This window comes from Fusarium odoratissimum (assembly GCF_000260195.1).
Source record: "Fusarium odoratissimum NRRL 54006 unplaced genomic scaffold supercont1.29, whole genome shotgun sequence".
In the NCBI taxonomy this organism is placed as follows: Eukaryota; Fungi; Ascomycota; class Sordariomycetes; order Hypocreales; family Nectriaceae; genus Fusarium; species Fusarium odoratissimum.
In genome coordinates, this window is record NW_022158713.1 from 395,813 (window position 1) to 416,056 (window position 20,244).

Sequence of the window (20,244 nt, forward strand, 5' to 3'; positions counted from 1 at the left end):
TATTGTCGACATCGTGTTGCTTCTTCTGTGGTTGATCCTTGGCCCTTGGAATCCTTGATAAGGCACGACATGACAAGTGGAGGTGATAAGCGGCTATGTATAAATCTTGATTGATAACACCCTGAGCCTTCAAATCGTTTATCGTGTAATATTCTTCAGTTTATTTTAAAGCCAGACATTGGTTGTTCCAGCGAGAAATCAACCCCGAGGCACTGTTATGTACAGCACAAGATGTTTCAAACAGGACCTACCGACTGAGGTAAAAAGAGGACTGAGGACTGGAAGGTTGGTTCTTGGTTAAAGTTCTGCCTTCCTCCTGGAACTTGGAGGGGATGGATATCCCCCGATTGGTGTGATACATGGCCGGCAAGGTTAGCAGGCAAATGCGGAAACACATGTACATACCTACATTACATGTACTGTAGGAGATTGCTATCAAAAAGGAAAGGCTCAGTTGAGACAAGAGAACCTCTGTGGCCACCTTTGCACCGAACAATGCTGGTACCTCATCTGGTATGCTCTCTTCTCTCATCAGTCTTCTTCAGCTTGACCTACGAGCATTGCAGAATCAAGCATGCCTCCGCTGGCCTTGACATTCTCGCAGCAAGCCATCCTTGGCCACCATCAACTCTTGAGACAAATTGATCACTTCTCAAATTCACTTCATGTCCCAGAAGTACTAAACGGGGGGATATGACTCGGCCCGTTGTCTAGCCCTGCAGCCTGCGACTTAACATAGCGTATCCATTGGCTGGTGGCTGACGACGGTTGGAAAACCGTTGACGACAGCTCTTGAGAGTTGGAATTGTCGAAATGACGTTCCTTTTGTCCATGTCGATGAGACCGCTATTTGCACGGGCACTCAAGCTTGGCCAGCCTTTCTCACACTGGGATCCTCTGTTTAAAGTCGATATCAAGCAATGCCTTGTCTTTAACTGCAGTCGTTGACGTTCCAGACACGTGCGCCAATGACACTCTGCAACTGTCATGGATGTCTTCCCACAATCTCACTCACCGCGATCTCGGGCTGATTAGGGACCACACCACGATGCTGCTTGTGCATGGCTACAGTAGGACAAACATGGCCCCCGGTACACCTGGCCGTCTTCCGCCACGGAGGCATGCAACAGTATCTACGGCACACGTTCGTCACAATCGATGATCTTGTTTCCTCTTTAGAGCGGGCACCAGTGGTGGCCAGCATTGTCCAAAACCTCAACACTCGTGTAAGTCGTGACCATGAAAGACTCATTTTCTTCTGGCAGCACGCCTTCTAGCCCTCCTCTGTCAGCGGCATGGTGTTCTACTAGCCTGGACACCTTTCACCAAACAACCTACTACAATGTCCCTGTCCACGATTTTCCAGGACGACCCAGGAAGTAGACGCCGCTATTAGACCCTTGATAGCGCGCCCCGCGAGCAAGCATCAGGGCCCTCAGTGACGCCCCATCTGTGCATGCAAGACGCCCGCCTGCTACAGGCTCGTCCGCCAAACATGCACCAATTCTGCTTGGTGGTCCGGCCTCGGCCCAGGCACATGGCGACCATCTTGCTCTCTTGAGCATCAGGGGCTGTCGTTCTGCCGATACGCCATTGCCATCGTGCTAAGTCCTGCAGCTAGTTTGCGATATGACAACACCTAACGGAAAGCTCCTCGTTTCCCACCGATAGCTTGTTGCTTCCTGACTGGGCCTTCTCCCTCCCAATTCAAACGCCTCTAGACGCCGCTCCACCTTGGCACTGAGCATTTTGATGATGAGCGCACGCCCTTGCTTCTGATTGCTCTCGATCCGGACTCCTCTGGCGAATTGCTCCGGAGGTTACTGGCGAGGAGTGTTATCTACTTAAGGGGTGGGAACCCATCTCCTTTGGCTCATTCTTCCTCGATCCAACGATACATAGCCGTGAGCCTTTTTACCTGCCCAAACCGGCTCAAGCATTCGTGCCAAACAGCTCGAGGAATTCAAGTCTTATATACTTCTATATCTTACACCAATCTACCACCTAGGCACTTGGCACTTGGAGCGCCTCCACGAGCTATCCTAGGCCCTTACCCCCACGCGCTGGCCGTCTCCCACGTTTCCATCTCTCTCCACCAGCCAATCCCCTTTGCTGTATTTGCCCCAAACGGCAACTGATCAAGCCATCGCCCGACCTCAAGTCTCCATTCTCGCCAACATCCCACCTTTATCCCACGCTTCAAGCGTTGTTGTTGACAGCTATGGCCCCAGTTGCTACGGGAGAGATCGCACCAACGCATCTACCCGGTGGTCCATCGAAGCCATTGAGCATCAGTGCCTCTGTCTTGCATGGTCCCCGCGATCTGCGACTGGTAAGCCGACCCCGATAGCCTCCATGGTTGCTGTCGATTCAGCCCTACCCGAACACTTGGCTGACTTACCGCGTTCCAGGAAACAAGAACCATCGAGGCTCCAGCGGCAGGCGAGCTTCAAATCGCTATCAAGGCGACTGGCATTTGTGGTTCAGATGTATCCTACTACAAGAAGTTTGCCAATGGCGATCTCTGTGCTTGTCACCCACTGTCACTAGGCCATGAATCGTCCGGTGAAGTTGTTGCTATTGGTCCTCAAGTGAGTGGCTTCAAGCTGGGCGACCGAGTTGCTCTTGAAGTTGGTGTTGCTTGTGGAAACTGCGGCACTTGCCGTAAAGGTCGCTATAACCTATGCAAAAAGTTGCGTTTCAGAAGCAGTGCCAAAACCTACCCTCACTACCAAGGCACATTGCAAGAGAGGATTAACCATCCCGCTGTCTGGTGCCACAAGTAAGCTCAACACGATACTCTTGACAGCCCTGGTTACTAACCCGAATGCAGGTTGCCCGATAACGTCTCGTTCGAGGCCGCCGCCCTCCTCGAGCCGCTGTCTGTAGCTATCCATGCGGTGAACCGTGCCAGGCCGGAGCCGGGCTCCACTGCCCTTGTTATCGGTGCCGGCACCGTTGGCCTGTTGACTGCCGCAATGGCTCGTCAATCAGGCTGCACCTCGGTCACAATCACAGATATCGATGCTGGGCGTGTCAACTATGCCATAAGCCGTGGATTTGCAACTCATGGTTTTGTTACCCCCCTGTCCCGTTTGAACTCATCGAACTATTCTTCTGGAATCTCTACACCCGAGACTGGTATCATTACTCCTGCCAGCACCTTTTCAACAGCAAGCCGCTTCGACGGAGCCAAATCATTGGCTGCGGATATCCTTGCTTCATCAAACCCTGCTGGTACCTTCATGCTTGAGGAGGATGAGGACGGTGTGGATGTCACATTCGAGTGCACTGGAAAGGAGGTGTGCATGCACACGAGCTTATATGCTACCAAAGCCGGCGGCAAAGTAATCATGGTGGGCATGGGAACTCCGATCCAGACTCTCCCTCTCTCCGTGGCCCACCTCCGTGAGATTGACATCCTGGGCGTATTCCGGTATTCCAACACATATCCCACCGGTATTCGACTTTTGTGTTCGCAAGCTGCGAATCCCTCTGGCTGCAGCCTGCCCTCGTTGGACGACATGGTTACCCACCGTTTCAAGGGCCTCGATCAGGCACAACGTGCATTTGAGCTAGCAACACGCACCAGTGACGACGAGGGCAAACTCGTCCTGAAGATTGTTATTGAGGCATAAAATCTTTCTCAAGATTGCCTTTTTACGACTTATGAATGATAGACAAAGATATCCAAAAAGCTACATATTCCAGTGGCGTATTTCATGGGGGGCGCGTAAATAGATTCTCTGTTATGAAGATACCAGCTACTATATTGGTAGCTTGGAGGTGGTTGGGTTTGATTGGAGAGATACCAAATATGATATGAAGTGGCTTAACGGGCTGGAAGAACGGGTTGGTAAGGAGTTCGTCCTAGCAGACATAGTCCACGACATTAACATGAACACTTGATCCCTATCTTAACTTAACCCATGAAGCCGGGATATCCCCACAAACAACTAGACTCGTGAATACGATATGGCTAACTAGTTTATGCTTTAATTCATCTCTAAAACACGATTTGAAGTTGTAATCTACCTCAAACACCAAACGCCCGGCTGAATGTAACTAAGTCGTTTCTGTCGTACGCGTCATCGTGCCTTCACGCGTATATCTAGCAATCTCAGATCAGGATATCGCCAGCTCCACGAATGTTATAAGCCGCTGGGTCAATGACGAAATCCTGCCCGGGGCCAGGAGGAGCACCACGACGGTGCGACGCCTTTGCGTTTTCGACAACGTGGAACTTCTTGCCAACGTCGCGGGCCTGGCCGACGCTCTGGACAATGCCGTTGAGGAGTCTCACCAAGTTAACATCGTTTGCCTCATGGAGCATCTCGCGCTCAAATGCGGCTCTGTCTGAGGGAATGACGAGGTCCAGGCGGCTGACGAGGGCTTGGATCTGGCGAAGCACTGTCGCTGATGGAGTGGTATAGTCGGCGTCCATGCTACTGGAATCGGCTGTGTCACCGTTGATGTACGAGGGAGGAAGACGCTCGAGATAAGTGGTGAGAAGGAGTATTCGGGACTGGAGCATCTTGATAGCGTTGGCCTTTGCTGTGAGGGCAGCAATTGTTTCGTCCTCTTCTGGCGTCAGAACAACCTCATCATCCTGCGCAATCGCCTTGTTGTGATCTTCGTCGTGGCTCTCTACTAGCCGGCGCTTGCCCTTGCCATTTGACTCGATGGACAAAGAGGGCTTGTCTTCCTTTTGGGGAGCGGCGGCAGCGTTTCCTCCTGAAGCAGCAACGTAGTTCATGCTGATCATCTCTGTTTCGTCGGTCTCAACCGAGTAGGGCAGCTCTCTGAACTTGAGCTTGAGAGCGGGCTCCCCGTCATCCATCTTCTTGTCCTCTCCATCGTTATCCGCCTTTGGGTCGTCGACTTCATAGTTGCTCTCGTAAATAGTGAGTGGAAGTCTGCCACCGACGGAGTGATCAAGGACCTGTTCCGGGTGGAATCCGAGGAGTATGGCTGACTCGTTCCAACCTTCGAGAATCTGATTATGGATTGGGAGGATAGTCGGGGTCGGACCTGAAGAAGGTAGAAGGGTGTACCATCCAACGAGGTCGAGGTGTCTATCCTTGTGGACAGTGATCACTAGTACATAATTAGAGGGAGATGATGATAGCATGGACGAGTTTACTGACTCTGTTCTAACCGTGCGCCGAATTTCGTGGCATCGAGGAGGTATCCACCTTGTACATTGGGCTCTTGTCGGGTATGAGCTTCAAAGGCATGCTCGACTGTGATTTCGCGACCATTTTGTTGACCTAGCAAGACGCCAATGATGGGCCCTTCCTGTTGACGAAGAGTATGTCGTGTGATGTAATCGGAGATGGTGAGGAGGACGAGTGGGTGAAGAACAGCCTGAAGCTCGGAACTCTTCTGGTTAGAGAGAAGAGCGCTGCTGGCGGGGGTCGAGGCAGCCATGATGAGCTGAGGCGAAGACACTGCAGAGCGGGTAAGGTGAAGTGTGTCGTGGAAATTATGTGGTGAAGTTAGTAAGAGGGTTGAGATTAGTGTGTTTGGTATTTGAATGAAGCTATCGTTAGCTTTGGTCAAGGCGGCGTTGGCGTGAAGGATGATGGAGATGAGTTGCTGGTGGACGGATCATGGGAATAAAGATGCCCCGCATCCATGCGAGGCTGCTAGAGCTCCAGGGCTACCTGAGCTAAGGTAGTGCCTAATGGGGACTTGAGTGTGGGGTCTGTTGGAGGTACGAAGCAGAGTCGGTGATAACAGTATTAGGTCAGCATTCAATTTCCGTTCTAAATTCGACATTGGCGGCATGTAACCCTGAATTTTGCCGCTGTTTAGAGTGACATGTCATGATCATACAATGAATCGAGTTGAGCACATGCATGTGTTTTATGCTTTGTGTGTATGAGCTGATATAATCCTATTATCAGTCTATTTATGGTATATCTATTGTCTATCCCTCATCGACATTGACGCGACGTCGCTTAGTTGAGCAGATCCATGCCTGTGTCCGTGCCTGTGGCTATTCCTATGGTGCTTTGATCATCATCCAGGAGTCGAGATCCAATCCATTTGATACACCAGCTGCTTTGTTCAAAACCGGCCATGGTTGCAGGTTACTCGGCAAAATAGGCTTTATTACTGTGTCGGTTCTTTGTACGAGAACTCAACAAAAGTCGAATCTAAATCTTATCAGCTATAAGCCTTTGTTAACTCAAAAAGAAGCTTTCAAGCTTGACCATCTCCACCAATTTTCAAGTCGCTCAAGGTAAGATATGCAAAGCGAATGCAAATGCAAATGCAAATGCATCCATCCATCCAATGCAGGCATCTCATTTTGGCTCAGACGGGCGATACCACCGGCACGTCTGTTTCCTTATTATTATTGTGGCTTCCTTTTCTTTTTTTCTCATACACCCGAGTCTCACATTTTCCGCATTCCGCCTTTCTTCTTTCTCTTCTTTCCCCTCTATTGATTTGATTTTCAAGATCCATCATCCTTTATCCTCTTTATCTCCATCAAGATCGTCGTCGCATTGTCTCTTTTCTCCCCCTTCACCTATTTCAGCCCCTCCTCTTCCTTCTCGGTTGTCTCTCTTTCTCACTGGCTGGACCATAACTGGATCTTTCCGGCAAATATCAAGTACTCATCTGATCTGAAATAGTCGCACATCGCATCATCATATCTGCCTCGAATCTCATACTCAATCTCTAATTCTCCGATATTCATCGCCCAACTCCATCTTCGTCGCCGCCTCCAGGTTTGACCAACCTTTGAATATACTCTCCCGCCTCGGGAGTCCACATTATCTCACCCACTCTCATCTTTGGACACTTCCAAATCATGATCGCCGCCTTTGGTCAAAGTACGGACAAAGTGGTCCGCGTGTCGACGGCTTCACATCATTTGAACATCACAACGCCTGCTTTTTACCTGCAGCAACCCACGACACGCACAACCATGCCGTCTCGTAGTGGGAAACGTCCTCATTGCGATAGCATCGACAGCGACTCGCCTGCGCCGAGCAAGAAGTACAAGCAAGCGACCTCTTTCACTTCCGATACTTCTTCAACATCGGCAACGTCGACTGCTAGCTCTATCGACTTGGATTATCCTTCAATACAAACACCACTCAGCATTGACACTCTCATGCCGGCCTTCAAGAACGTACAATACGACCGTCCAACCTACCGATCAGTATCACCACAGCCACCATCACCCAGATCGCATTGAAGCTCACCTCATTAAAGGTGTTTATGAAAGACACGGCCTCACATTTTGTTTTGATAACACATTGGATACCACTTTGCATCCCTCGGCATAAGCTGAGGGCACTCTTTTCGACATCAAGACCAAGAATGATTCCCTTTTTGTCATGCTACGCGGAACACGAAAAACACCGAGCCTGGACCTCGGTTACCAGTACTCGACTTGTCCAATTCTCGGCGTTATACACATAGAGCGGAGGATTTAAAGAGTCACGGTAGACTCTGGTACATATTACATAGTTAGACGATTGGAATAATGGTTTGGGGACATGTTGGGCTCGGAAGTCTAGTAACAATGGCAGATGTTTGTAAGTAGTTCATAAATACGCAGTAGTCCCCCCATTGTTGGTACAGGCAAACGCCAGATCCCTCTCGTAATCGTCATAAATCATTTCAGCGCATCTTTGTCGTTCAATTCATCTCCCACCACATGACATCCTCTTCCTGGCAGTGCATGCCGATCTCGAAATTCCGCTCCATTGTGGTCATGGAATTTTCCATGACCAGAAGCTCTACACGCGCCATGGCTGCTCCATCGCCTGTCTGTTTGGCCGCCATGTACTCGGCCATGAGCTCGGCGTGCCGGCTCTCGTAATCCTGACGGACACGGCGCCTCCGGGCCGCCGGATCGCACGCTGCGCACGTGTCGTTGAGATGTTGAATTTTGACATTGGGAGTGCATGGACGACAGTTTGTGGCCATGCCACATGTTGTGGCATAGTTTGTGAATGTGTGGCCGCAAACCATTGTGGTATTGATACTTGTGCACATGTCGATTGCAATTGAGTTTAGGAAATGCTCGAGAGGAGGAAATCGCTGATAATTCGGCGCAATTGCATATAAGCTGTGAGTCAAAGATGGCGGTCAAGAAGTATTACAGATGAATGTGATTTTTGAGCGTCGTGGACTTGGAGAAGAGAAAACCTTCACGTTGGGGCATTTATTTACAAATCTGTTCATGATCGAAATATCAACTAACTTCCAAGAATTATCTAGGCTATGCCTTCTTTTTGATCCTTTCTGCGATCATAGAGATGGGTCCCCTGTCCAAGTCGTCTCTGGTGGATGTCGCATGATGATCATGGCACAAAGGCTTCACCGCCATCCTACACCTCCCAAGTGCGACTAAGAAGTCCGACAAAGAACAGGCCGCCTGGTGTTGAGAGCGGCCGGTGCTCGGCGTGATACTGAAATAGCTAATCGGATTACATCCGAGTCAAAATCAGTTGCCTGTTTGAGGAATTGGGACATGACTGTACGCTCGTAATCGCTATTATCCTATTCTAATCTACATATGTATTGTACTATTTGTTTTACTTTTGTATGAGCGGTCTTGTTTCATGGGGGGAGTTTTCTTTGCTACTAGCCTCATCAATTTTACAAACCCAACCGTCTTATATATCGTCCATCATGACTCTTCCGGCTTTGACTCCTGTCGAACCTGAGGGTTGCCGGCCTCTGGCGATGACTCGGCCTTGGGCTTGATGCTCTTCCATTCCACACCAAGCGCGCAAATCAACTGGGCTAGAGTCAATGCTAGACTCACAAAGAATATCCGGGTAATGGCAATGTTGTAGGCGTCCTTCACCAGGGGCATGTACTCGGGCGGAACTATCTTGTTCAGTTCTGTAGCGCCTGCATCGACAATTTTCTTGGGCGTGAGGTTGGGTATATCTGATAAATGTCTCGCGAGAAGCCCGTTAAGCACAGTCTGCCCAACGGAGACGAATATGGCACCACCGAGTTGCTGCGCGAAGAAGGTGATCGAAATTCCGATGGGGATATCCTCCTTGGGGAGTGTTGCTTGGACAGCAAGGCCGGAAGTCTGCATTCCAAGGCCCAAACCAAAACCAACAAGGAATTGATAGGCAATCCAGTGCGATGAACCCGTATCTGGCTTGAGCGTGGTCAAGAGCCCTTCTCCAATGGCCATGATACAGGGACATATCAGCATAGATGGGACATAGTAGCCAATGCGCTGGGTGAAGGCAGCAGAGATAATACTACCTACGACAAGGCTTAGCACTAACGGGATCGTATAAATGCCCGAGTCGACGGGTTTGGCGCCCTTAGTAGCCTGGACTATTAATTTGTGAGCGTATGCTATAAACAAAATGAAGACAGGGGCTACTTACACCACAGGGGGAGATAGTAAACGACAATCATCATACCACCACCAACCAACAGCATGGTCCATGCACAGGCCAGCATAGTCCTCTGAGTGATGACCTTGGCGGGGACAGTTGCAGTCTCGGGCATCTTGATCTGTATGAGAGCAAAAATGAAGGCTGTAAGAGCGAAGAGAACGAAGAGGAGAATTATTCGCCAGTTGCCCCAGGGGTAAGTCGAGCCGCCCCATTGAAGGGCCAGGATGAGGCAGATCATGGATGGCACAAAGAAGAATGTTCCGAGCGGGTCTAATCGGGTGATGTGCTTTAGAACAGGAACAGGTTCGTGCTTCTTGGGTGATATGTGGAGGAAGAAGAAGAGGAAGACCGAGGCGACGAATCCTACAGGGAGATTCATGTAGAAACACCATCGCCAAGTGGCATGCTGAGTGAAGGCTCCCCCAAGAAGAGGTCCAACAACGGACGAGATGCCAAAAACCATGCCAAACATGGCTATGAATATGTTAGCCGTTACTCGTCTAGTCATGGATGGGAGAGTGTATACTTACATTGGAACATTGGCCGCTTATGAAGAGGAATCATAGGAACAATGGACATCATCGACCCAGTCATGATGCCTGCTGAGCCAATACCAGCAATAGCTCTTCCGATTATAAAGGCAACAGAATTGGGAGCGGCACCACAAATGGCAGAGCCAATCTCGAACAGCAAGATACAGACAAGGAAGGTCGTCCTTAAAGGGTAAAATCGATAGATACGACCAAAAATGAGCTGAAAGGCAGCTGTTGTGAGCATGTATGCAGAGCCATACCATCCTATGTCGCCTAAACTCTGGAAGTCGTTTGTGATTTGAGGAATGGCAGTTGCAATGATTGTGCGGTCGAGAGCGACGAGAAACATGGCAGCAAAGACGGAGAGGATTATAAGCCAGAACTTCAATGTCTTTGGTTTGTAGTTCTCCTGAGCTTCTTTGTCGAAAGCTGGGCCCTTGGGACTTGACTCATCTTCCTTGGTGTCATTTGCGGACTCTTGCTGGTTGCCTTGAAGTGGTTGAGGCTTCTCATCTTGTGATGATATTTTGTTGTTAGGTTCGAAAGGAATTTGTGGTTCGGCTGATGAGAGCGAGTTGAATGATTTGCGATCTGGAGCATGAGATTCGGTCTTGTCAGGGGGAGACATGGTTGAAGTTGAAGCTGAAGCTATTCAGCTGGAGGTGCAGGTGCTTATACGATGTGATATTATACAGCGTATTAGTATTAGTATAACTGCAAATGTTGGAAAACACTGGAATCTGGTGCTGCTGAGCAGGATGAGGCTTGTTGAACTGGACATTTTGCTAGATATATATCTACGCTGCAAGTAATCATCGGACGGACTGAAAACCGAGCCATGCAATAAGTTGAAACTAGCGGCAGGACCTAGAAGAGATTTACATACAGAAGATGCGCGTGCTCGGCCAATACTCATCCTAATAGAGAAAATTACGAAAATTGACCCGAGAGAAGTGGTTTGACGTAGAATAAGGGTCCCGAGGGTGAAAGGATCAGTTATAGGTCAGATCCGGAGACCACAAAGCTATACTCGATTGGGAAATCAAAGTCGCGAAGGTGCCAAGAGTGTCCCCTCCCTCGGGACCGACGGGCATAAACTCACCATGAGCAACACTCAAACTTGACAACTCTCGGCCATTTTCTTGTCTACTACCCGAAGAGAGTCTCTCAATGGTACTTCGTCTTTTCTTCATTTCGCCCTTGGGTTACACCTCTTGACCCGCCCTTGATTGTATCTGATCCGCTCAACCTCATCTTCAACACCCATTAACACGCAAGGATCGAGGGGACCAATCAGTTCAATCCTACTTACGATATCAAACAGTCTCTCATAAAAGAGCACGGCCGCCAAGCAAAAATCAAGCTCCCGTTCCCGTAATCTCGGGCCCGAAGATCGCAAACACGCCATAATTATCCATCCAACGCATCGCAACGTCCGTTCCCTCTTCTGCAGATCTGTCCTGTCACTGGCCACAAGCAGATGGATGGATGCATTTGCAGGTCCCTGACTCTGATCCCTACCCACAAGCTACTCTACTGTAGGTAGGCAAGTATCTTACTGTAGGGCTGAGAATTCCGACAGTCCAGTACCTACAGCTGAAAGAGACTTGCAGCTCAGGGAACCCATGAGAGTCTCTCAAATCTAAACAAAAACGCCTCTTTCTGGGGCCTACCCCCGCTCTTCATTCGCCGCCACGTCAACCCAATAACGCGTGGCTGTTGCTGTGTCTTATTGTCTCAGCACACACTCGCCCGGGCCCGACACCTCCTTCGCCGTCGCCTGTACCCCTTGCCCGGCCCCGTGCAGATCCGGCATAGGATACCCACTCCGTCGGGGTCGAATCATCCGGCGATTCGGTCCTCTGATACAGTTACTGACTGGCCATGCCCTACCCAAATGGCATTCCCGGTGTCCCCGGATCGGCCCCGCAGCAGCAACAGCAGTCTCAAGTACAGCAACCTCAGGATCCTTCCGCCATCAAATTAACTCGAGGGACCAGCTGTGTGCTTTGTCAACAGCGTAAGGTCCGCTGTGACAAGAACAAGCCGTGTGCCAACTGTGTAAAGGCCAAAGTTGAATGTCGTGTTATTCCACCCCAGCCTCCTCGCCGCCGGAAGAAGCGTCTCCAGGAGAAGGACTTGATCGATCGGCTAAAAAAGTACGAAACCCTTCTAGCGGAGCACGGTGTCAAAGTTGATGCCATCGGGCATGAATTAAGACCTGATGGCCCCCCGGGTGAAGATGTTGAAGAACTTGAGAACGATTTTGAAGGTCTTAAGACAACCCCTGAAGCTAGTTCATCCCCTGCACCATCTAATTCAGAGCAACGGTATGCATCCTGCAGACAAAGCATGTCAACGCCCCTCAAAGTACTTCCGCTCACATGATTATAGGACTGGCGGCGGGGCGTGGTTTTCTTATCACAAGGAGGTAGGCTGAGTTCTCCTCTCGCTCACTACAATCGTCTAATATTCAACGTAGTTTCGAGCCAGTGAACACATGCTGCAAGACTCCTCTGATGATGAACCTGAAGTGGGCTCAAGTATTCATCGTGCCTTTGATCGAATGTTTGACACTGATGGGTTTCCTTTCATCATTGGAGCTGCCCCAGTCCCTATCGCGAATCTTCATCCTTCCACAATACACATCTTCCAGCTCTGGCAAATATATATCGACAACATTAATCCCCTGCTCAAGATAACACATGTTCCTACAGTTCAGGCACAGATCATAGAGGCGAGCTCTGATCTCGAAAATGCACCAAAGAACATCGAGGCTCTCATGTTCTCCATGTACCTCATGGCGATCACATCGCTTGAGGATGCAGACGTCTACAAACGGTTCAACGAGACCAAAAAGGAGCTCCTGGCAAGATACCATACTGGCACACAGCATGCCCTGACGAAAGCCGGGTTTATGAGGGTCAACGATCCTATTCTCTTGCAGGCGTATATTCTTTACCTCGTAAGTTTAACCTGGGGATTCTTTTGCGAATGCTGTCGGTTAACTTTTACTTAGTTTGCTGTTCGATGGTTCGTTGACCCTCGTCAAGTATTCTGCCTCATTGGTTTAGCTGTCCGCATTGCCCAGCGGATGGGACTTCACCGGGATCCAGCGCAGTTTGGGCTACCGCCATTTGAGGTTGAGCAGCGTCGCCGACTGTGGTGGACCCTTGTGGGATACGATCGACGGCTAGGAGAGATGGCAGGATCAACAGTCACTGCTCTCTCGACCGGCGGCGACTGCAAGATTCCCATGAACGTCAACGACTCGGATTTACATGTTGACGGTAAAGAGTTACCCACACCACACTCTGGACCAACCGAGATGCTCTTTTCTCTTACGAGAGTCGAGCTCGCCATGGCGGTTTCAAGCGATAGTAATCGCGACAGCTACAAAATGAACAACACAGATAAGAGTCCTGCTGGGACACCTGCTTCCAAGAATCAAGCTACCATCCGCCTTGCTGGTCAAGACGGCCCTGCCTATACGCTCGACGGTTTCTGTGCACACATAGAAGGCACATACCTGAGCCAATGCGACCCTAAGATCCCCCTGCACTTCTTTACCCTTACCATGACTCGTCAAGCTATGTGCAAGATGCGAATCATTAGCTTCCTTGTTCGAATGCATAGCAATGATGACAATCTACCTCTTAAAGACGTTGAGCGCGACAGCCTCTTCCTACAAGCCACGCAAATGATCGAATACGACAATGTCGTCCAGTCATCCGAGTCCCTCCGGCCCTTCAAATGGTACTCTATGCACCACTTTCCCTTTCCCGCCTACATGTTTCTTGTCCAGGAGCTACGCCACCGCGTCTCTGGCCCAATGGTAGAGCGAGCATGGGATGCCATCGAAAAGAATCATGACCTCCGTGGCCTTCTCAACAACTACCACAACCCTATGCATATGGCATTTGGTGGCCATTTCATCAAAGCCTGGGATGCGCATGAAGCTGCCTTGATAGCTGCTGGCAGACAGGTTCACAGACCAGCTTTCTTGGGACCTTTGCGTGAGCGTGTAGCAGCTCGCCGGCGAGCAAAGCAAGCCAATCGACCTGTTCCAAATCCTCCCCAGCCTCCAATCGGCGTCCCGCATTCTCAGGTCACGACGCCCTCTTCCACTGGGTTTGCCCCCTCTGTTGGTCACATGACGCCCGGAACTGTGCACCATGGCCAACGGGCAAACTCGGGCTCCGTTGCCTCCAGCGACGAGCCTGGTGAGATGGACTGGACTTATATGATGTCTGGTTACAACGACACTTCAAGTTTCACCCCGATGGGCGGGTTTGGCAGCTTCAGTGGTGGCTTTGGCGGGGGTATGCCTGGTATGCCACCTGGGATGGGAGGTATGGGGCGTCCTCCGACTGGTAATCCTCCAGGTGGTCGCATGTTTGGTGGGAATTAGAACACTATGAGCAGTGATGTGATACGATATACGAGCGCCATTGTTCTTTTGTTTATTTGTTTTGCTCCTTCAAAGTGGAATGCTTTATCTTGGATGTTTGTTTGCATGATAGTATTTGAACATGATACAGTATATCGGTATCTAGTATTCTATTTTTCTTTTCTTCTTTCTTTTCCTTGGCAACTGCCTCACATACAGCTCACAATCCTAGCTCGAACTAGAGTATACGAATGGCCACAGAGGCACCGTAATCACAAGCGCAGTTTGTTCATGCTGGCATCTGTATCAGACTTAAGACGCTCTCACATCAACTTCTACCCAATCCTTGGAGAATGCAGTGTCCTATTCAAGATATATAAGCTAAATAACTTACTGGGCACGGCTGAGGACCACAGATCGGAAGCGCACCCAGCCTATTCAGACGTTGGCTTTTACTCATAGAAGCCCGCTAATGTTTTACTTACTAGTATAGATGTTGTGTCAAGTTCAGCCTGAAGTATCACCGCAGAAGAGTGGAGGCATTGCCTGTCCCATCTTCACCTCAAAGTCAAGCCGATAGCTGTGCTAAACTATGTACGGAGCAGACCCGAGGATATGGTGAAGCATTTCAGTTTATTATGCCGCCGTTTCCCAATTAGACAACCAGCATAAGCCACGGCAGAACGATTAGCTTATATGGCGGGCCATTGTTTGCTTTGTGTTGCATTTCTACAACTCTGGAGCAGCATGCGAGGTAACCCTACATCCATGTCATCCCAGTCACCAAGGCCAGATAGGTAGGTTAGCAGTCAGAGTATTGAGGTGTCACACATTCCAAGTGGTGGCAAAAGCATTATGCACGCTGACAGTTTTGAGTTAGTCTCTGTCGAATGTCCGTTCGCATGGGAGAAATTTTGCAGGATGGCCATTTTGCTAAAGATTTCTTCAGTGCCCTATGAAGGTGGCTTCTGCGCCCAGCAATCAATCCAGTCGAGTTGTGCGTGAATGCGAGTGTTGTTGAAGGTTTCGAATACGCTGTGCCCAAGCTCATATGCCTCTTCTTCTGTGACTCCCATGATGTCCGGACGGCCGAGCATTGCCGTGACCCATTCCTCGAGGATATTTTGAGTGAAAATTCCCATTTCTCGCATTTTTGCTTCCTGGTGCCATCGGCCAACAGGTGTGTATGAATGGCGTTCATTGACATTGATGAATCCAACGTCACGCAGCGCTTCAACGATCTGGAATGGAAAGCGTAGATTCCAACCATATATCGTTGTAAAGGGACCCTCGACAAGGCGGTAGAACTGGTTCATAGGATGATCATCTCCGGCAGTACCGTCAACAGAGAAGACAAAGGGAACAATTTCATGGATTTCAATCCAAGCACCTGGTTTCAGCTTTCTAGCAGCATTGAATGAGCTGGGGTTACGACAGGTTGATTCTGACACAACTTACTCAAAGGCTCTTTCTAATAGCTGTCTCGGTTTTCGCAAGGTCTGTAACAAGGCTCTGACATGAATTAAATCTGCATCGTCATATATTCTTGTCCATGGACGATTTTCATCCTCGAGATCTTCTACTCGAAATTCAACGTTGGGCGGCGTCCAATGCGGTTGGATGGGTGAAAGATCACATCCTATAACTCGTGCGCTGGGAAAGTTTTCTGCGACTAAGGCAGGCTCGCTGTCAGCCTGAGAGTATTGCAATTGAGACGGAAGAACTGACCGTCTTGCGCCCACATGCCAACACCTGTACCAAGATCAACAATCTTTTGCGGGTTGTTCCCGATGGGGGCCAGAAATAGCTTTCCGTCGAGGAGATAATCCAGGTACAGCTTATGTTTCAGGCCCTCGCGAACCTGCTCAGCATCGTCGTTTGGTAGGCCATAACGACCACAGAGAAAGCCTTGATACCGCCTAACAGATTAGCATTCATCGACGGGGTGTAACAATGATCAGCAACACACCTTCCATGTTCGTACGAGTAAAGTTCCCTGGTATTGACTGAAGTAAATTCGGAGGTTGCTATTGAATCTCCATAGTCTGACGTTGGGTCCTCTTCGGGGTCTCTATGGTCCATCGCTATGGAACCTCTGCTTCAAGTCCCCCTTGAAGGATCGTACTCGAGAAGAGATAAGTTAATTGGGAAGGGAATAGAATTTGATGCGAATACATGAGCACTCCGCAGAAAAGCAGCAGATAGGTATTGTAGCAGCAAGCTAAAAGAAGGGCAGAATGATAGGACAGGCCTCGGTGGGTCAAGCATACATACATATGCCGGTGACAGATACCCAGACCTTGTCCCGATGGTAGGGTACGTATGTCGCAGGGGGAAGCCTGTTCAAAGGCAGGGAAAGCTAACACTGGGAGAATGATATGTGACAGGGACAGTCGAGAGAAGCAAGCACGCCAATACCAGGTATTGACCAAACCAGCCTGTTTGATAGGGCCTGGTTGAACGAAAAGTTGCACAGAGTGAATGACAAGAGCGACAAAGACCCAGCAAACCGGACTGTGTGGAGGGGACTAACCGAGTGAATGGTCCCAGCTAGCCAATACGATGAGAGAACAGCCAAGGAGGATTTCCAGAAGAACGGAAGGGAGGGTCGGCGGCGCAGGGAGACCCAGAATCCCAGGCGACCGGTAAGTTGGTAGCAGACAAGACAGACGGTCGGTGCGGGATAGGCTCTTGGGTTAAGCGGTATGGCCCCGAGCCGTCGGGACAAGCCGAAACTCTTTTGAGAAGAGTTCACACTGATCGGCGGCCGTAATGCGACCCAGTTGTGACGTGGTCGAACGAGCGAGTGAGCGAGTCCAGTGTACTAAGGCAGCTAATAAAGCTGAGACGAGGGATGCAAAATGGTAACTGTTCTTGATTGTGATAGAGGAACGCCAACAAGAGACAGTGCTGTGGCTAAGGATAGAGAGTTTCGTGTGAAGGTTTGGAGGAATTCAAGTCGTGATGATCGCGTCTCGTCAAACTTCAGTTGCCCTATGTTTCAACTTGACGGATATGAGTTATACCTTGTTGGTTTTCAAGCTTGTGTGGGAATGTGGCCGGCCTAATACAACGATAGATCATGCCACTCTCTCGACCATTCCGTTTCTGAGAGCCATTAATTCACGCTGTCGGAGCAGAAAGGCGAGGCAAATAAAAAGCGACACCTTTCCGTCACCAATTCTGGTCCGAGGAGGTGGTGCTGTGCTCTACCAAAGGTATCGTAGAGTAACGGTAACAGTAACGTATCCTGCATAGGTGCAATCATTGCAATGCCATCCCATCCAATCCCACAGTGGGCCGAAGGAACCTAATAATAAGGACCAGTCTCCATTTGTTTCCTGCCCACCGTCACTTCAGAGCGGAGGATGTTGGGGTCGTCCACTCCTCTCCGTCACGGCAAGGCAATGCTCCGTGAATGCATTGCATGCTTGCGTAGTAATACAAAACTGCCGTATTTGACCAAATCATTGAACTGTTTCTGTTAAGTAACACGGAAAAGGGAATGTCCACTTCTGCTGAAACCATGGTCAAGGATTAGGTGCTCGGCATAGGTACGATAAGATATTTCAGCCAAAGTCCTGCATGCCTTATACTGGATAGAGGCCCGAGGTACATTCAAAATCTTTGTCGAGATAATAACAAATATGACGTTGGATGCCCTGACAGCCTGAGGTCCAAAAGGCAGTACGAACTACAAGTCGCAGAGCCGCGGTTCCGAATTATCTCTTTGAGCGGCACAAGGCCTCAAACATGTCACGACAGGGGGCGGGCGCCAATCAAAATGGCCGTGACGATCGGTACCTTCGACCACGCCTAAATTTGCGTGTGATAGAAGTACCAACAGTCAGCATTGTTACAAATCGCTACATTACATACTTTGCAGCCGTATCGGGTCCTTACCCTTCGTTCATTTCCTGATATCGGCTGGAGATAGCCTCCTTTTTCCTTCCTTTTTTTCAAGGGTCGAGGCTGCCCTTGCCGGCAACCTTTACAAGCTAGGCAGGGGGAATATTTGCCTCTATAGACATGATTAATATCTCTTTGTAGGTGATTTTGCCGTGCTTCTGTATTATCATTGTCTTCTTCCTTCCCTGTGCGACCTCTCTTCCTTGTGTGACCGTCAGATGCGTATTTGTTGAAAATGGCATTGTAAATAGCCTCTTTCCAAGCTTGAAGTGTGCTATAGGGCTTCCAACGAGGCTGCCGGGTCTTCTTCTGCAAAATGAAGCTATTCGCAAGTGCGACTTCAAGGAGGAAAGACCAAAGCAACGCCTGCCAAGGACCGCGCCGGAATCGATGCTGATATGTTGTATAAGACCTTATCTGATCACCGCGGTCCACGTGATTCATTTCAACGTTATACTGAGCGGCAACAGTAGGAATAGGGATCATTTTGAAGCTATCACCATTGAAGACCTGCTGCAGGCGTTGTGCCTCTGCCTTCGTGCCTCTTTTGGCAGGCAACTTCCTCTTTGTTGGTATGCGCTCGTGAGGGGCTCCGCTGTGCACAGTTGAAAGGAAGAGCACCACAGAGCTATCTTTCCAAGCGATTTGAAGGACCTAGGGATAACAGAAAGAGACGAATTAGTAAGGGAAATATATGTAAAGTTGTCTATACCTTTTTATCATACGTCGGGATCAAATATACCTCATTATACACCAAAGGCGTGCCATCAGGAAGCTTCCCGGTCTCTTTTATATGCTTCATCTCGGTGGTGATGCCGCAGTTAGGGCGTGCCGTGCCTGTAGCCCCATATCCAAGCTGCCGAAGAAGGCGGAAGAGCTGCGGCGATGAGAAGAGGTTATCTGTGAAGACGTGATGTGTCTGCGTTGACAGCCTTTTCAGTAGGTGGACTACGACGCTCTGTGTATTGCTGAGGGGGACCTCGGTCCGTAGCTTTCCCTTCTTGCCGTACGGCTTTGGTATAGGTAGCTCGACCGTCACAGCCGTATATGGTGATGACTTCACATGCCAAAGCCACTGCAGAAAGAAGCCCTGTTGCGCAATAACCCAGACTTTAAAGCCCACCGGCGTGGGCTTTCCCTTGACGAGCGTTGTCTCTTTCGATCTGCCTGTAAACGGGACCATGCACTCATCTACAGTCAGATTAGTCCCTGGAAGATAGAGCTCGATAGACACCTTTTGTATGTGATTAGACCACTCTTCAGCCGCTTGGAAGGTCTTTGGAAGATCACTCTCATCCCTCACATCGAGCTTGGTGTAGTCAAAAGTGCGGAAATACCGTGTGATCAGCTCGAACTTCCGTAACGGCATGAACTTGATGATTGAGTGAAGAGGGCGCTGATCTCCTAGGCTAGGGGCCTTCCAATGGTCCTTGAGGGATATTTCCCTATGAATTCCTAGGTAAATAAGGACCCCAAGCCATACATAAGCTGTTGCAGTAGAGATGCCTTCCCACTTAAGAATGCGGGACTGTTCGGAAAGGGGGGTATTCCAGCTGTCAATAACGGCATTTTCGAGCAAGTGAGCGACCCAGCTGTTGGTGTATTCAATCCATGACTGTACAAGGGAAATAGGTATAAAAAGCTGGAATAATTCAAGTGGTTCCTTGGGCAGAGGGTTGATCCTGAAATCACGATATTCTAGGTTGAAAGGTTGAAAATCATCGCCGCGGCCCTCTTCGGGCGGAAGGTTAGGCACGCCGGTGGGGTCATTAGCTGCTGCCTTTGAAGGCGGGGTATTAAAGCTGTTATCATCTATGTAATCTTGTATCTTTTGAGAGCTCATCGTTTTATTTGAGACTTATTAGGGTCAATTTGTATGAGGATTTTGATGATTTTGGTGGTGTTGATCGAAGAAGCTGTCTGACGGGAACTTTACGTAGCCCGCAGGTACCTGCAAAATTAGTCAGTAAAGTGGGGCTAGTGACATGTTTGAGGCCTTGTGCCGCTCAAAGAGATA

General features: G+C 49.5%; 7 protein-coding genes across 13 annotated transcripts; 3 read left to right on the forward strand and 4 right to left on the reverse strand.

Annotated features, from left to right (window-relative positions):
- The first annotated feature begins 905 nt into the window (after positions 1–905).
- On the forward strand, positions 906–5,044 carry FOIG_12951 (L-iditol 2-dehydrogenase). The gene is made up of 3 exons (XM_031213946.1): positions 906–2,332; positions 2,412–2,782; positions 2,834–5,044. Exons 1-3 carry the CDS (start codon positions 2,222–2,224, stop codon positions 3,636–3,638), a joined length of 1,287 nt encoding a protein of 428 aa, XP_031056520.1. The 5' UTR covers positions 906–2,221; the 3' UTR covers positions 3,639–5,044.
- On the reverse strand, positions 2,858–5,819 carry FOIG_12952 (uncharacterized protein). 2 transcript variants are annotated; one of them, XM_031213948.1, is made up of 3 exons: positions 5,148–5,819; positions 4,036–5,097; positions 3,724–3,983 (listed from the first exon to the last, which is right to left on the reverse strand). In XM_031213948.1, the coding sequence occupies exons 1-2, from the start codon at positions 5,428–5,430 to the stop codon at positions 4,121–4,123; spliced, it is 1,260 nt and encodes a 419-aa protein (XP_031056522.1). In that variant the 5' UTR covers positions 5,431–5,819; the 3' UTR covers positions 3,724–3,983; positions 4,036–4,120. The 2 variants fall into 2 exon arrangements, with proteins under 2 accessions (XP_031056521.1, XP_031056522.1); XM_031213947.1 differs by having other exon boundaries at positions 2,858–5,097.
- On the forward strand, positions 5,818–8,203 carry FOIG_12953 (uncharacterized protein). The gene is made up of 2 exons (XM_031213949.1): positions 5,818–6,247; positions 6,645–8,203. The coding sequence occupies exon 2, from the start codon at positions 6,824–6,826 to the stop codon at positions 7,211–7,213; it is 390 nt and encodes a 129-aa protein (XP_031056523.1). The 5' UTR covers positions 5,818–6,247; positions 6,645–6,823; the 3' UTR covers positions 7,214–8,203.
- Positions 7,499–8,365, reverse strand: FOIG_12954 (uncharacterized protein). The gene has a single exon (XM_031213950.1). It carries the CDS (start codon positions 8,017–8,019, stop codon positions 7,660–7,662), a length of 360 nt encoding a protein of 119 aa, XP_031056524.1. The 5' UTR covers positions 8,020–8,365; the 3' UTR covers positions 7,499–7,659.
- Positions 8,366–8,386: 21 nt separating this feature from the next.
- On the reverse strand, positions 8,387–10,875 carry FOIG_12955 (uncharacterized protein). Its single transcript, XM_031213951.1, has 3 exons — positions 9,926–10,875; positions 9,384–9,869; positions 8,387–9,330 (listed from the first exon to the last, which is right to left on the reverse strand). Exons 1-3 carry the CDS (start codon positions 10,554–10,556, stop codon positions 8,657–8,659), a joined length of 1,791 nt encoding a protein of 596 aa, XP_031056525.1. The 5' UTR covers positions 10,557–10,875; the 3' UTR covers positions 8,387–8,656.
- Positions 10,876–11,022: 147 nt separating this feature from the next.
- FOIG_12956 (uncharacterized protein) lies at positions 11,023–14,779 on the forward strand. 4 transcript variants are annotated; one of them, XM_031213953.1, is made up of 5 exons: positions 11,023–11,488; positions 11,542–12,258; positions 12,323–12,359; positions 12,411–12,893; positions 12,948–14,727. In XM_031213953.1, the coding sequence occupies exons 2-5, from the start codon at positions 11,813–11,815 to the stop codon at positions 14,337–14,339; spliced, it is 2,358 nt and encodes a 785-aa protein (XP_031056527.1). In that variant the 5' UTR covers positions 11,023–11,488; positions 11,542–11,812; the 3' UTR covers positions 14,340–14,727. The 4 variants fall into 4 exon arrangements, with proteins under 4 accessions (XP_031056527.1, XP_031056526.1, XP_031056528.1 ...); XM_031213954.1 differs by having other exon boundaries at positions 11,031–11,101; positions 11,253–12,258; XM_031213952.1 differs by having other exon boundaries at positions 11,023–12,258; positions 12,948–14,779.
- On the reverse strand, positions 12,974–17,854 carry FOIG_12957 (uncharacterized protein). 3 transcript variants are annotated; one of them, XM_031213958.1, is made up of 5 exons: positions 16,852–17,854; positions 16,288–16,442; positions 16,047–16,237; positions 15,777–15,990; positions 14,641–15,722 (listed from the first exon to the last, which is right to left on the reverse strand). In XM_031213958.1, the coding sequence occupies exons 2-5, from the start codon at positions 16,398–16,400 to the stop codon at positions 15,272–15,274; spliced, it is 969 nt and encodes a 322-aa protein (XP_031056532.1). In that variant the 5' UTR covers positions 16,401–16,442; positions 16,852–17,854; the 3' UTR covers positions 14,641–15,271. The 3 variants fall into 3 exon arrangements, with proteins under 3 accessions (XP_031056530.1, XP_031056532.1, XP_031056531.1); XM_031213957.1 differs by having other exon boundaries at positions 16,288–16,770; XM_031213956.1 differs by having other exon boundaries at positions 12,974–15,722; positions 16,288–17,854.
- Positions 17,855–20,244: the final 2,390 nt, after the last annotated feature.